Here is a 16552-nt window from a genome sequence, read left to right as displayed (position 1 = left end):
CTAACCAATGTCCTGTACAGCCGCAACATGACCTCCCAACTCCTGTACTCAATACACTCACCAATAAAGGAAAGCATACCAAACGCCTTCCTCACTATCCTATCTACCTGCGACTCCACTTTCAAGGAGCTATGAACTGCACTCCAAGGTCTCTTTGTTCAGCAACATTCCCTAGGACCTTACCATTACGTGTATAAGTCCTGCTAAGATTTGCTTTTCCAAAATGCTGCACCTCGCATTTATCTAAAGTGAATTCCATCTCCCACCTTCTCAGCCCATTGGCCATCTGGTCCAGATCCTGTTGTAATCTGACGTAACCCTCTTCGCTGTCCACTACACCTCCGATTTTGGTGTCATCTGCAAACTTACTAATTGTACCTCTTATGCTCACATCCAAATCATTTATGTAAATGACAAAAAGTAGAGGGCCCAGCACCAATCCTTGTGACACTCCCCTGATCACAGGCCTTCCGTCGAAAAACAACCTTCCACCACCACCCTCTGTCTTCTACCTTTGAGCCAGTTCTGTATCCAAATGGCTAGATCTCCCTGTATTCCATGAGATCTAACCTTGCATATCAGTCTCCCATGGGGAACCTTGTTGAACGCCTTACTGAAGTCCATATAGATCACATCTACTGCTCTGCCCTCATCAATCTTCTTTGTTACTTCTTCAAAAAACTCAATCAAGTTTGTGAGACATGGATTTCCCACGCACAAAGCCATGTTGACTATCCCGAATCAGTCCTTGCCTTTCCAAATACATGTACATCCTGTCCCTCAGGATTCCCTCCAACAACTTGCCCACCACCGAGGTCAGGCTCACCGGCCTATAATTCCCTGACTTGTCTTTACCGCCCTTCTTAATCAGTGGCACCACGTTTGCCAACCTCCAGTCTTCCGGCACCTCACCTGTGACTATCGATGATATAAGTATCTCAGCAAGTGGTCCAGCAATCACCTCTCTAGCTTCCCACAAAGTTCTAGGGTACACGTGATCATGTCCTGGGGAATTATACACCTTTACCCGTTTCAAGACATCCAGCACTTCCTCCTCTGTAATCTGGACATTTTGCAAGATGTCACCATCTATTTCCCTACAGTCTATATCTTCCATATCCTTTTCCACAGTAAATACTGATGCAAAATACTCATTTAGTATCTCCCCCATTTTCTGTGGCTCCACATAAAGGTCGCCTTGCTGATCTTTGAGAGGCCCTATTCTCTCCCTAGTTACCCTTTTGTCCTTAATATATTTGTAAAATCCCTTTGGATTCTCCTTAATTTTATTTGCCAAAGCTATCTCATGTCCCCGTTTTGCCCTCCTGATTTCCCTCTTAAGTATATTCCTCCTTCCTTTATACTCTTCTAAGGATTCATCAATCCATTGTACCTTCATGTGGTGAGATGATTCTTAAATATAAACAACATTTGACATTAGCCACATAATATTAAGAGTGGTGACCAAATACTTGTTCAAAGATGTTGATTTTAAGGAATGTCTTAAAGGAGGAAAATGAGGTGGAGAAACAGAGAGCTACAGAGAGATAGTAGAGCTTATATGGGCATGACCATGACTGAGTGATAAGATTCGGCAATGTGCAAGAGATTAGGATTGGAGGACTGCAGGGATCTCAGTGGCTGTACAATGTTTCAGAGAAAGGGAGAGATGAGACCATCTCCAGCATCGGCAGTTCTTTGTTGGGAGATGAGACCATATTGGCATTTGAGAAGAAAGGTGAGGATTTTAAAATCAAAGTGTACTCCCAAACCTACACATGTTTTGGGGTTTTATTCAATGTAACTCCCTAAAATTGCAAGTGACCTTGTTACTTACAAATCTACCACAATGCAGTTTGAGTACAGTGAAAGCATTTCTGCAATGTTGTGTTTGTACCTTCCTCACAGTTCTCGCCTTTGAAGCCTGCAGAGCAGACACAGGTTCCCGCGGTGCAGGTCCCACGGCCTCCGCATGCAGGGTCAATGCACTGACTGGCAGGGACATCACACTCCGCTCCCTTCCAGCCGCTGTAGCAGATGCAGTTCCCCTTGGAGTATTGACCATTACCACTGCACAGTACAGGGCAAGCAGCTGATGAGGCACAGGCAAAAGAAAAGACAAAGAAAGAAAGAAATAACAGATTGTTTCTGTGGTAACCATACACTTGTATTATAAAATGCATACTGGAAAAAAATAGCTATTCTGTGAACATCCTAAAAATTTGAAATTCAATTTATACAAAGAGGATCTAGTGTCTCTCATGTGAGAAGGTCATTTCCATGGCTTATTTTTTGACATTTGGGGGTAAGAATTCCTTTGATTGTTCTGTGCAGTCACATATCAAATGTGTTTTTATAGAGTTCCTCAATTCTAAGAGATACTGTTTCTAATTTCCTGTGAGTATTGAACGGACAAATTCTTTGCAAACACATTCATCACGTCGCTATGCACTGTGGATAGAGGAATTTTCAGCCCGTTAGAATCTCTTGTGAAGTGACAATAACTCTTTTGCTGTTACAGTAATTTCTTCACAGCCACATAAAGCTGCTGTCAGTGTCTTCACATATTTAAAAGGGACTGGCACTTTTTAAACTGCACTTATATTGCCTTTTCTGTACATACAATCATTTTTTCCGTCTAAGTTTGGTTTCCTTGGATGCCACCCCAACCCCCACTGGTAATGGGCTTGCTCCATTATGTTAGATTTGGCACTCTCGAACCAACTGCTAAGTTGCCATGATAGCTTGCCCCAGCCCATCTGGAGTAATGGAGTAAAGTTAGCACTGCAAATTCAGGAAAATATATATTGGCCCTGCAGCAGATTTGCCAGAATGATACCAGGGTTTTGAGTGCTAAATTATGACGGCAGATTGCATTTACTTGGCTTGTATTCTATTGTGCAGAGGAGATTGAGGGGGTGATCCATCTGAGGTGTTTCATGTTCGATGGGTAGACACAAATAATTTATTTCTTCTGATAAAGAAATTCAGATCAATAGGACCTATTTGTAAAATTCAAGCTCGGCCATTCAATAGAGGCGTGCTGAAAAACATAGCAGGTTAGGCAGCATCCGAGGAGCAGGAAAATCGATGTTTCGGGCGAAAGCCCTACATCAGGGCTTTTGCTCAAAACATCGATTTTCCTGCTCCTTGGATGCTTTCTGACCTGCTGTGCTTTTCCAGCATCACTCTAATCTTGACTCTGATCTCCAGCATCTGCTCTACCCACTTTCGCAAATTGTATAGAGGCATTATACTCAATGGATCATAGAGATAAGGCATTCAGAAGCCTATAGATGCTGAGTCAATTGCAGTTTTCAAGACTGAGATTGACAGCATTTTATTAGGGAAGGGTGTCAAGGGATTTAGATCAAAGACAGGTGAGTGGAGTTGAGGAACAGACCATGCATGGTCTAATTGAATAGCTCAAAGATGTCGTACGATTTACTCCTATTTCTTACATGGCTTTGTACTCTGATCCTTCGTCGATTAGCAAATTGATACAGAAGCAGTTGTGGGCAGCAATATGAACATTGCAGTGGTTACTAAGACGTGTTTCTTCTTGAAATCATTTTCTGTGAGTACAGTGTTGTAGTGATTATGATACTAAACTGAACAGTTGAATCTGGTGGGAGACCATTAGTAAATTATTTTTGACATCTTAGTACCATTATATCTATGCTTGACATCCAGATCTGTTTTATTATATTGAGATTTCTTTATCATCAAAGTTGTGTTGTTTGCAATAGTTCTATATTTACTAAAATAATTTTGGGTTTTCTTTACATTTTTATGTGAAATTTGAGGAAAATACAATGAGATGAGAGAGCAGTCAACAGTGCAGTGTATGATAATTTTCTTGAAGTCTGGCATTTTGTGAAAACTACTCACTATTTTGTGTGGAAACCATTAATGGGTTGGATTTAACAGGAATGGGATGCAAGGGGTGGGTCAGAGTGTATATCCATTAGGCTACTTCTCCATCAGACTTTTTAGATTAGATTACCTACAGTGTGGAAACAGGCCCTTCGGCCCAACAAGTCCACACCGACCCGCCGAAGCGCAACCCACCCATACCCCTACACTTACCCCTTCACCTAACACTACGGGCAATTTAGCATGACCAATTCACCTGACCTTGAGAGATTTTAATTCTTGGGTCTCATTGCAATTTCCCAAAAATGACTCCAGGTCAAATCAGTGGAAATTATTTCAATGGGAGGAGGTAAGAATGGGAAATCAAAGAGGGTCATGTTGGTACTGGGAACCTGAGGAAGCATTAAGCAAAGTGAATAAGGGGAGTGTGGGGGTGGTCTGAATTAGAGGGGAAGGGCCTGCAGAGGGTAGGGCAGGCAAGTTGGATAATGACTAAGGTCTTTTCATGGTCCACAAAGGTAACAAGTTTTGTTGAAATGCACTCATCATGGCAGTTCACAAGAATACCAATCTAAAAGGAAAACTTTTTTAAGAGTGTTGATTGATTGGCCAGTGGATGTTGATTTTTTTTCTGCAAAACTCAAATTTTGTATTACCAATTTTAACAATTAATATTGGGCTAGACTTTATGGGGCAATTTATGGTTCCCCCTTCCACCATGGTAAAATGTTGGTATGAAGCCAATTAATTGGCCATTATTTGATCGAAAGAGGGGGATTTCCATGCCTCAGGGACAGGAAGCTGAGCCTTACAATGTGGTTGGCCAATCCAACATCAACAGTTCTGCTGTATCAGCAGTGCCATCAGGAGTTGTAGCCATTTCTGGTACTGCACTTAGAACCTGAGGAGTCTTTTAGCACTGGATCAAAACTTTGTAAGTGTTTGGGTATCTCGCTGGGTGACAAGCACTCAAGGGGCTGTTAAGGATGGCCCTCTCCAAGCTACCAGCCCACACAGTGAAACTGGGCAGAAGTGGGTACTGCAGTTGCTGGAAATCAGAGTCTCGATTAGACTGGTGCTGGAAAAACACAGCAGGTCAGGCAGCATCTGAGGAGCAGGAAAATCGACATTTCGAGCAAAAGCCTTTCTGCTCACATGGTGTTGGCTTCTTCATTAGTAGTTAAATCCCATCAGTGGTGGGATGAAGTCTTTAAGTGGGTCTCACTTGATCACACAAGACTACTCCTGCTGCTGGTAACATTGTGATGGGGGCAGAAGTGGCAGGGTATGTGATTTTATATTTGCCTAATGAGATTTTACCCGCCACCTCTGTTCAAGCTTGCCAACGGGGAGTGTACAATCTCATCAATTTCTCAATATCGTTGATATTCAGGGGTTGGTTCCACACTGGCACAAGTTAAAATGTCATCATGATGTCAATGAAATCATTGGCTGAAATTCAAACTAGGCCTGTGCCTGTCTACAGCAGGAGCCTTAGCTAACAACAAAATCAGTGAAATAAAATGGTGAAAAATTCTAATCGAATTAGTGATAGCACCGGATGAAGATGACATGGAGTATTAAACAAGTTCCAATTAGTGCCAGAGCCAAATCATGTCAACCTCTGGAACCGAGGTTTAAATTCAGTCCTGATGAAGAGCTAAGGAGGATGAAAGTCACCTTTCTCTCAGCTATGAAGGTTATTGGGAACACAACGATAATTTCAGTCAAATCTGTAGAAGAAACTCACTCCTGAAATATGCTCTGAGAGTGTCGTCACTTGAGATTTAAAGCAGCAGTAAGATACAATTACAGTGTGAGGCTTGGGTTTGAGAAGATGATTTACCTTACTGTTTGAGAAGATACACCTCGTCCTTAACAAGATAACGGTATGCTAGAGACAGGAATGTTTTGCTCACTTGGTATATGATGGTAGAGTTCTGACCTGGCCCTCTTTTGGCTTATTCACAACTTGCAACTTTTAATTCCATAACGATATGGCTTGTTATGAAAATTACATTCGAATGGAAATGACATTATCACATGTAGTACACAAGGAATTTGTTATTAAGTTGCAATTTTTAAAATAAGTGTTTTTGTCATGCTATAAGCAATTAATTTATTGTTTATTTATTTGAATGTCTAATTGCTTTTCACCACCAATTCCAATTAGGTATTTTCTGTAAAAAGAAAACAAAACTTTTTTGCATGGAATTTCAACACGTGCTGCCACCAAAATCATGTCAATTTGAACTTAAAATTGGTGCACGTATTGGTCTAGCACCACTGAATTTCAATGAGGGTGCGAGAGATGTCAAGGCTGCTATCAGAAGCAGATGAACAGGCAGGTCAGAGCAGTTTTCTTGTGGAGCTTTTCTGGCTCTCACTTCAGAGGGAAGGTAAACCAAAGCTAACAGGTAGTGTTTGAATCAAGTGAAAGGGAGAGGCAGTCATAGTAGAAGGATGGGTCATTGTCAGGTGTGTGCCATCATCGTCCTCATGCACCTCCAGGAACACTCTGCTGAGGTAAGCAGCAAATTTCGCAATATGTAATTAATCTGCTGTGTATTATAATTGATTTAGTTAAAAGGAAATCTGATTTTTTTAAAAAGACTGAACCAAAGGATGCTGATGTGTATTAAAAGTATGACAAGTGACCCTGGAGAAATCAACAAATTAAAATACACAGCTGTTTAATTAAACGTTCAGGAAAGTTCCTTGACATTTTTGCAGATGTTATCGGTGATTGATGAGGATAATAATTTTATACACCTGTAAGTGGGTTTAACTGCCAACAATACTTCATTTGTGCTGCCTTTTCTTAAATAAGTGTAGTCAAATAAATGCTTTTTGCTTTTTACATCTGACATCGATGCAGTAGATCAGGGCTTTGTGAAAATGGTAGCTGAGTGGCCAAGTGAACAAAGTACTCACCTTTTTCCACTGAAACCCACAGGATCGGTAAGATGCCAAGAACTGGGTACAACTACAGGACCAGTGCAGGCAGCTCATGACATTGGACTGAAAACGTCCCATTTATATGATCAATATGCTAATTCCCTCTTCCTACCCAGGGCTACAGTCACAAATATTGGCATCCTAGGGTCTCAGGAAGGCTTTCACACTCCATCTTGGAGGTCTGTGAGCATCATTGGGGAAGTACTTCACCACTGCCATATTCAGACCTGGGAACAGTGCTGATGAGCTAACATATCAACCCTTTGAGGATCTGAGCATTTCCAGTTTTTACAACTTTAGTACTCAGTCACCTCATATTATTGTCATTTGTGACATAAGGTTGGTCCCACATCTACCCAACATTGCTCTATTATTCCACAATGTCTGTACTGCTCTTGGGTTCTTTTGGGGCAATGGAGTTATAGAAAGCATTGATGTTTTGGCATGCTCATAGTAAACAGCTGCTCCCTGACTGATGTCTTGTCCATTGTACCAATGTGCTCTTTAACATGTGCTCTTTGCTAGGGTGGGTAAGGGTAGGAGTTTGAGAGAGGGCTAGGAAGTTCTCCCAAAATAGATTGAAATAACTTGGGAAAAGTGTGACATAAATAATACGGAGGGAAATAATAAGAAAAGAAAACCTACCCTTGTGTTTAAATTTAGAAAAATGTCGTCGTCCTTGAGTAGAAAGCCATAAACAAACAAGAATGCAAAACAAAAATAAAACAGCAAACTCAGAATGAGAACCAATATCTGAAAAGATGAAGCTTTATACACATCTGTACCTGGAAACAGCTCAACCTGGCAGTGGAAACTTCCCCTTTTTATGAATTTAACCACAAAGGCACCTGGAATTTCAGTCCTTATTGATTGTGTTATGCAAATCAAATTCATCCCATTTGATAACCATGTTTGCCCAGCTGCTGCCGGGTTCAGTTGCTGCAAGGTATCACATTATGGCCTTTTGACGTTCCTGAAGTCTAAACAACGTAACTTTTTTTTAACCAGATCTGTTACATTTTTAAAAAACTCTCTCCGCCTTTCTGTCCTCCTTTCCTGAAGAAGATGACATATGCTAGCGTGGTCTTCAGAACCATGGTGCTCGGGGCAATGGCAGCCTTTCGGATGCTCACGCAATTAACCATGTGTGGACCGAGGCAGTGGTTGCTGGTTGGCTACTAAGGTGTGGGAAAAACGGAGGGGAGGGGGTGGGTGGATGGGTGGGTGGATTTGGGCATTGCAGTCAAGCCTGATCCAGTCCCTACCATCCTCATATACACATTTGCCAAGAGTGTTTACTAGCTAGTTATTGGGAGCCTGAACCATGGCTGCATTTTGCTCTTCTTTCTAGTTTGGGGACACTGAGTGTCCTGGGCTGCCCCACTGCCTGCGCGGCTTAGATAAGGACACACCATGGGTCGTTTTCACATTTTTCATTCTTTATCATAGCTTAGTAAATACTATTTCAAAAATATTGACAATTGCATCCTGATAAATGCTTGTCAAACAATTTCCTTGATTGAGCTCTCTGGTCTATGAATTGCAGACAAAAATATCTATTTTAATAGCATAAGTTTGCTCCAATTAATTGCTTACTTAATCAATTCATTGCAATAGATAAGCAAACTGAATCAATAAACTGAAGTCCAGTCCACAATTTGGCCTGTAAAGGATCCTGATGTCTCCAGGTATGATTTGATTATGAAATATGTTTAGTGGGCTCCAGCACTTCTATAAAAGTCACAAGACTGAGATAAGAATGGCACACTGATGGTTATGTCACTAGTGAGATCTGGACAAACAGTCCAGCGAACACAAGCTCACATTCCACCCAGTTAGTACAAAAATTATAATAGTTTCAAGAAAAAAAATTGAAATAAAGTAGATTTGTAGCCTTTGGAGAGATACAAAAATATCACAGTCAGATGAATCATCAGAAATTCTCTATTTGTTTAAATCGACTCTAAGTTGACTAGTGATGTACAATGGATGCATTGCAATGTTTTCCTCTGTATGTAATGGGAATGATGGAGAAATTATTTGGCTCATTGAAATACTTTACATAGTGAGAAAAGGAAGAGACTTAGTTCCATTATTGCTACACTTAAATTAAGAACATAATTGTCGAAACTTAACTATGTACTGAAAGCATGCAATGTCATTTTGACTGAATCTAACACCACCCCTTCAATTGCTGGTGTAAATATGTCACATTCACAACACTTACAGTAGTTGTAAGCTTTTAAGATACTCAGACACTAATAACTGATGAGCATTAGCTAATTTGGCAGGCTTGGAAATTCACTATTAAGGAAGGTCTTAAGCCCTTAATTTGACAGACCTCCAAGTCAAAATATCTTTGGTAGTGAGGAGAATTAATTGACTCTTGAACAAGTCACCACAATAATATCTCCTTGGTGGATTGTGCAGTCAGCTAGGTTTAGTATTGCTTAAAAGAGTTTAATAAACCAATTTTCTTACAGAATTCACAGAATCATAGAATCCCTACAGTGTGGAAGCAGGCCATTTGGCCCATCGAGTCCACACCAACCATCCGTTGAGCATCCCACCTAGACCCAAACCCTGACCCCATAACCCTGCATTTCCCATGGCCAATCCACCTAACCTGCACATCATTGGACTGTGAGAGAAAATTGGAGCACCCAGAAGAAACCCACACAGACACGGGGAGAATGTGCAAACGTGCAAACTCCACACAGACAGTCGTCCAAGGTTGGAATTGAACCCAGATCTCTGGCATTGTGATGTAGCAGATTATCTTCTTCACTGGCAGTTTGCTCTGTGTATTTGTTTATTCAGGTAGGCAGTATATTTGAACTTGTTATTAGATGATTTCCTCCAAAGACAAATCAATAGATGCAATATGAAGGTAAATTTCAACCCAATCTGCCACAATAAATGTACCAAAAATACATGGATATTAAAATTAGCTGAGAAGAATAATATTGATGTTATGATCAAAGACTGAGTGGAGAGCTGGTTATTCTGCTGCTAAGAGTGTCTGACAACTAACTAGGGTTTAAAAGGAGAAACATAAAATGACCTGTACAACCAATAAAGGAGCTGTATGTTTTATACATGCAGTTTCTGACATTTAATTACATCAGCCCTCTCACCATAAGTGGTGATTACTACAAATAGATTCTTATGCATTTTTTAAATGTTTTGTCATTGGATTTTGAATTAAAAGAACAAAACAATTGGACGCAATTATCATGTAATAACTAGTGAAAGCTATACAAAGACACAAATTCAAGTTCAGGATTTTTTTCAGTTATTGTTTATTACCAATTATTTATTATCTTTTAAAACTGGTCAACATAGTTTTTTTTGCAGTGCTCATATCTGATCTGCTATTTGTAACTTTTAAATAGCAATGGGAGCATATTGGCTGAGTGGAACATGTTTAGTATTAATCAATATCATTGTTTTGTTTGGTGGTCGATTTTGACTTACCACCTCATTGTGTTTCTTGTACAAAAGTTCTACTTGATGAATTTGTGGTAACTAATGGTGAGACCACAAGTACAGCTCAGTTTTAGGCACCCAATTAGTGATAGACTGTTAGAAGTAATTGAGAGACTATTTTGTATAAGGTCTATATTTTATGCGTTTCCACTTGTACTTTGAAGGTAAATGACGTTTAAATTAAACATAGATCTCTGTCCTGCAAAGATAAGTTGGCCACTACATTAACAACCATTGTGCAAGTATTCATGTACTTACAGTGCTCTTAACATTACAAAAAGTGCCACAATGCATTCAGAAATGTAGAAAATGTGCTGACAATCTCTCCTGTCAACTTTTGGACTGAGATTTATATGCCCAGAATCTTTTACTTTGGAAAGAAATCTGTCTTGCTCGTGAAATAAAGCATATCTGCTCCACTCTCCTGATTGACAGGTAATCTACTTGGAATGGCATTGTGACACTATTTGTTCTACCAGCTTTCGGGGTGTAGAACTGAAAGCTAATGTTTTGATATCTGTGAACAATATGAATGCTTGTCTGAGTTCTGAAAACTGATGGGATATTTAGCTTTGTTGACACAGGTTCCCAGTGGACTGATTGACATAATCTGCTTTTGATATGGTTCTTGGATACATAATTGTTTGCTTACACAATTCAATGGGCAATTAAGAGATTAAACTTTATGCTACCATTTTTGTGTAGTATTAGTGACAGAGATTTGAACGAGTGTTTAATGTAACTGGTGCATGTTTATTTCATCTACATCATTTCATGTCTGTTGAGGATGTATATAATGGACACAAAATAAGAGAATTTACAGGATACATGGGGGTGCATGAATCGGCATGGGTGACATGGCAGTGATGACAAAGGAGTGTGAGGGAAGACAGCAATGAGAGCCCATCAATGAGTGCATGAGGAAGAGAATATGGTGAGTCACCACAAATAGATATAATTATATCTGTTGGGAGAGGGTGATGGCCTGGGACCAGAAAGCAGTATGATCTGCAGAGAGACAGCAGAACACAGCAGGAGAGGAGAGTGTAGAAAGTAACACCAGGGAAAATAGCAGAAATCAGTTCCAGAACAGATTTGAAAAAGTCGAAGTATCACATTGCACGCAAGCAGATAATTGATGAGCTTGTGAGTGCTTTCTTGTTTATCTTTCAAAATTGGGGTAATGTATTAGTAATTGCAAGATTTTTATTAGCATTAATTAAGTGTATTAACAGTAGAAAAGCATAATATGGGCAGTAGACTTATTACATATAAATCCATGAAGACAACTAAATGTGGTGAACATAATAAAGATGGCACGGCAGGGCCACAGAATACGAAACTGACAGATTCTAGTGTGATCGCAAGCAATCACATCTGCAATAACAGGATTGTTTGTTTAACTTAATTTGAAAGACTAAGGTATTGTGTCAGTTTCAGTAGAGATAAGAAATAGGAAACATGAGGCCACTTGTGGAGTTGCTGGTAGGCCATGAACAGTAGTTACACTCTAACACAGTACAAAAGGAATAAACAATTGGGGCATATAAGAAGGGTCCTACAATAAGTATGTGTAACTCTAACTTACTTGTAGGTTGAACAAATCAGATTGGCAAAGGAACCTGCAAAATGTGTTAAATTAGTACATTTTGAACAATTTCATAGTGTGGTGAATTCTAAATTTAACAATGGAGGAGACAATTTTAGATATTCATAATGTAAAATGAGGCAGGATTAATGAATGATTTCAAGGTAAAGGAGTGTTTAGGCAACAGTGATCATAATATGATAGAATTTCATGTTCAGTTTGAAGGGAAGCAATTTGGGTCTAAGACTAGTATTCTAAACTTAAAGACGGTTATGAAATAACCTTAAATAAGGTTATGAAAACATGAACTGTGAAACTAAGGTTAAAAATTAAGAGCAGGATTACAGTGGTCGACAGTTAAGGAGTTAGTTAATAATTGAATAAAGAATTAACTTTGAGAAAGAAATGTATTTTAAGAAGAATAAATCATCTGTGGCTAAATAAGAAAGTTAAGGATTGGACCAATTGAATGAAATACTGTACAAATTGTAAAGATTGATAATATTACAAAAAAAATTGGACAGATTTAAAAGCTAGGAAAAAATAACTAAAACTAATTGAGTGAGAGCAATTTGGGTATGAGATCAAGCTAGTTATTAATATATAAAAAAAGTAACAGTTTCTACAGGCATTTTGAATGGGAGAAGAATAACTAATCCTATTGTTGGATCTGTAGAAAGACAGTCTGGGAAATTGTTGGTAAAAAAATAAAGAAATGACAGAGGCACTGAACAGGTAAATTTATGGTCTGTTTTCACAGCATTTATTGAGAAAATGTTCTCAAAGGATGAAAGGGAGGGAGGAACTTAAAACTACCTTCTTCACCACAGAAAAGGTGCAGGGAAAATTATTAGATGAACAAGTCCCCAGGATCTAATGACCTTCATCCCAGGATCTTAAAATCAGGGCTAAGAGATTGTCTTCCAAAATTCCTTAGTGTCTATAACAGTCAAGAAGATTGGAAGATAGCAAGTGTAACAATTTATTCACAAAAGGATCAAGACAGAAAGCAGAAAACCAAAAGCCAGTTACTGTATCATCTATCATCAAGAAATGTCTAGAACCCTTTAGTGAAGAGGTTACACTTAGAAAATGCTAATGTAATCAGGCAGAGTCAACATGGTTTTGTGAAAGAGAAATTACAATGAACTTATTTATTAAAGTTTTATGACGAGGTTGATAACAAGATTGATAAATCAGGAGACTGTGGACATAGTGTACCTGAATTTTCAAAAGACACTTGATAAGGCGCAAGCTCATAGCTTACTACATGCAATGCACTCAGGAGGAGGTGATGGCCTAGTGGTATTATTATTAGACTGTTGATCGAGTAAAATTGAATAATGATTGAGTGACTTAGGTTCAAATCCTGCTATGGGAGATGATGCAGTTTGAATTCAATAAAAATATGGAATTAAATATCAAATAGTGACCATTGCTGATTGTCAGGGAAAAGCCTGTCTGGTTCACAAACATCCTTCAGGGAAGATAACCATTATCCTATGACTCTAGACCTGTATTAATGTGGTTGATTCTTAACTGCTCTGTGGGTGCTAAATGCTGGGCCAGCTAGTGATACACATCCCATTTAAAAAAAGACCATGTTGTGTAAGGGATAACAGATTCACATGGAGAAAAGATTAGTTAGTTAACAGGAAGGAGCCAGTAGTCCCTCAAATCAGTTTGTTTAGGTTGGCAAGCTTTAATTTGAGAGCCACAAGAATCATTCATGGTGACTAAACTGTTCACAATCCTATATCAAACATGTGGATGAATGGCCTAAATGTATAGTCACCAGGTTTGCTGATTACGCTGGTATGAAGCTTTATCATGTATTATTATTGGAGAACTTCAGTTCTAAAGTGGACAATGAATTTTAGTTTTCTCATTCTGTAAAGATCTGATCTGTTTTCTTTCCCCCAAAAGTTTAGAAAGTAATTTTGAAAATTGAGTTTAAAGAAATATCTATAAGCAGAAATGTAATTTAGGGCAGTCCAGTGGCTCAATAGTCAGCACTACTGCCTCATAGCACTAGGGACCTGGGTTCAATTCCAGCCTCTGACAACTGTCTGTGTAGATTTTGCACATTCTCGCTGTGTCTGTGTGGGTTTTCTTTGGGTGCTCCAGTTTTCTCCCACAGTCCAAAGATGTGCAGGTTGGGTGGATTGGCCATGCTAAATTGTCCTAGAGTCATGGGAAATACAGCGTAACAGGGATGGGTTAGGGGATTGCGTCAAGGTGGGATGCTCTTCTGAGGGGTGGTGTGGACTCGATGGGCCAAATGGCCTGCTTCATGTAATAGGGATTATATGATTTAATCTAAATGTAAAGCAAACCGTCTGAGAGATAATTGCTAATGTGTTTGCTGGCTTGATATTTATAATCACTAGAAAGTGAGAGAGAGGGGAGCAAACTCATGCAGAAGGAATAGGCCCATAATAGCAGAGGTGCTGTTAAGAACATTCTCCAAGCAGTCAGAAATTGCTGGAGAAACTCAGTAGGTCTGGCAGCACCTGTGGAGAGAGAAACAGAATTAATGTGATTAGCAAGGCAGACAGAATGCAAAATGAATTGAGTATAAATGTAGAGAGGTTTTACTTCAATTGTACAGGGTCTTGGTGAGACCACATTTGGAGTATTGTACTCAGTTTGGGTCTACCGATTTAAAAAAAAACAACAAAAGTGCATTATAGGAAATTTAGAGAGAATGTACAGTCAACCCTTACCTGGGATGGTGGGCTGTTTTATGAAGAAGGGTTGAAAAAGAAAGTCTATATCCATTGGAGTTTCGAAGAATGAGAAGTGATCTTATTGTAACATGTAAGATCCTGAGGGGACTTAATAGGATGTTACTGGGAGAATATTCCACTTCTATGGGAGACTAGAACTAGGAGGCACAGTATACTGAGATCCCCAGCCTTTCAAAAAGGAGGAAAAACTTTTCTTAGAAGCTAGTTTGTATTTGGAATTCTCTTCTCCAGGAAGCAGTGATGCAGGGCCATTGAATTTATTCAAATCTGAGTTCAATAGATCTTTGATAGGCCAATGGAGGATGAGAAGGCATATATGATGTAAGAGGTGCTGGGTTAGTAGGGTTTATGAAGGATTATGGAGAAAGTAAAGAAGTGAGGTTTAGGAGCCAAAACAGCAATATTTGGAGTCTTCAAGAACCATGAAGAACCTGCCCTGTACCCCCACTCCAAGGCCACATGCAATTGTCCATAAGCTGCACGTTGACTTTTTACGAAGAAACAAAAATTCTGGGCAAAGCTGGACACGAGTTGGTGTGTATTTTTGAAACTGCAATTTTGCAAGCCCAAGGTGAAATTCCGAGCCTACATCTATGCAACATTTTGTTTCCATGCCTTGCTATCCTACCAGCTTCAAATTGACTGCGCTTGAACAGCAGGAACTCTCCACAGTTTGCTAGTTTAAAGTTCAAAATGAATAATCCCTTATCCCACTGAATTGGGAGGAATTGGTTCTGATGGTTTTCTCTTGAAGATGTTTTGCTGTACTCATTAAGATGAAAAAACATTTTGAGGCATGGTTGCCTTTTCTATTTTGCAACAAAAATCAAACATTCCCAGATGATGTACAGTGTGGGTTATACAAAATGTGAAGCTCCTTTGACACAAAGTTGATCACATTAACCCAACTCTTAATAAAAATGTTTTCTTCTCCACATTTTTATGGTGCCTGCAAGTGGGATTGCTCATTTAATTTCAATTAGGACCATTCAACAAACATTTTTTGAAAGCTTCACTATTTGCCTCTGAATTATAAGCAACTTTCTACAAACCCACCTTGATAAGAAGAGCTGTTCATCTCTGAACAGGCCACTAGAACAGACAGTAATCATATAGGCTGGACCTTTTCCAGAGCTTTCCTTCACCAATAGGTCTGCCAGAAATAGGTGACTACTAACTTCACACTGTTCCAGTAGCAAATTACTAAGAACAAAATACAGCATAAGTAATTGCAATTCCTAATGTTATATCTAGAATGTAGTTCCCATTTGTTGGTATCCATGGAGAATGTTATCATATTTGCAATAGAAATTGACAAGACTCATCTTTGGTTATAAACAAGACATCAAATATTACCTTTTGCACAGTCAGCCCCATGGAATCCTGGGAAGCAGTGACAAACGCCCGACACACACTCTCCATTGCCATGGCAATTGTGAGGACACTCCTGCACAGAATCTGACAATGTCATAGGCATGGTTAGTAATTAGCTTCTATATAATTGTGCATATTTAATAACTGAGTATTGCTACTGAAATAGTGCCTGGATTATTTTAGTTTTCATCTCTTGTTTTGAAGTAAATCATGTATTAGATTTATCAAGGTTATAGCTGTAGGTGTTGGAGAATGGAAAACCTTTCATATTGTATCATGAATTTCAACTCCTGACTGGTCAACATGAAGTAGATCAAGAGTTACCAATCCCCTTCATTCACCTTAACAAACTCAGCTGAAAGACAGCATTCGCCAATATACCAAAATGACATTCTCAGCCTCTTTAACTTTGTACCATTGGAATGAAAATGTTACGAATACAAGAAATTATTGGAAAAGCGAAGGTTATTTAACTCACAATTCAGTTGCCTCCACTGACCATGTGCAATTTGCCCTT

General features: G+C 39.1%; 1 protein-coding gene across 18 annotated transcripts in view; it reads right to left on the bottom strand.

Annotated features, from left to right (window-relative positions):
• The window catches only part of LOC122556528 (teneurin-2-like), a 1106639-nt gene that overhangs the window by 113374 nt on the left and 976713 nt on the right, over nt 1-16552 (bottom strand). For 13 of the 18 annotated variants that reach the window (XM_043703277.1, XM_043703278.1, XM_043703280.1 and 10 more), the window contains 3 exons: nt 16018-16119; nt 7480-7512; nt 1898-2092 (listed from right to left, as the gene is read on the bottom strand). In XM_043703277.1, coding sequence (XP_043559212.1) covers nt 1898-2092; nt 7480-7512; nt 16018-16119 — 330 coding nt within the window. The remainder of the gene's footprint in view (nt 1-1897; nt 2093-7479; nt 7513-16017; nt 16120-16552) is intronic. The other 5 variants (XM_043703281.1, XM_043703283.1, XM_043703282.1 and 2 more) reach the window with 1 other exon arrangement.

Source organism: Chiloscyllium plagiosum, chromosome 14 (genome assembly GCF_004010195.1).
Source record: "Chiloscyllium plagiosum isolate BGI_BamShark_2017 chromosome 14, ASM401019v2, whole genome shotgun sequence".
Taxonomy (NCBI): Eukaryota; Metazoa; Chordata; class Chondrichthyes; order Orectolobiformes; family Hemiscylliidae; genus Chiloscyllium; species Chiloscyllium plagiosum.
The sequence above is the reverse complement of the archived record's forward strand: the minus strand, read 5'-3'. Positions and strand labels throughout refer to the sequence as shown.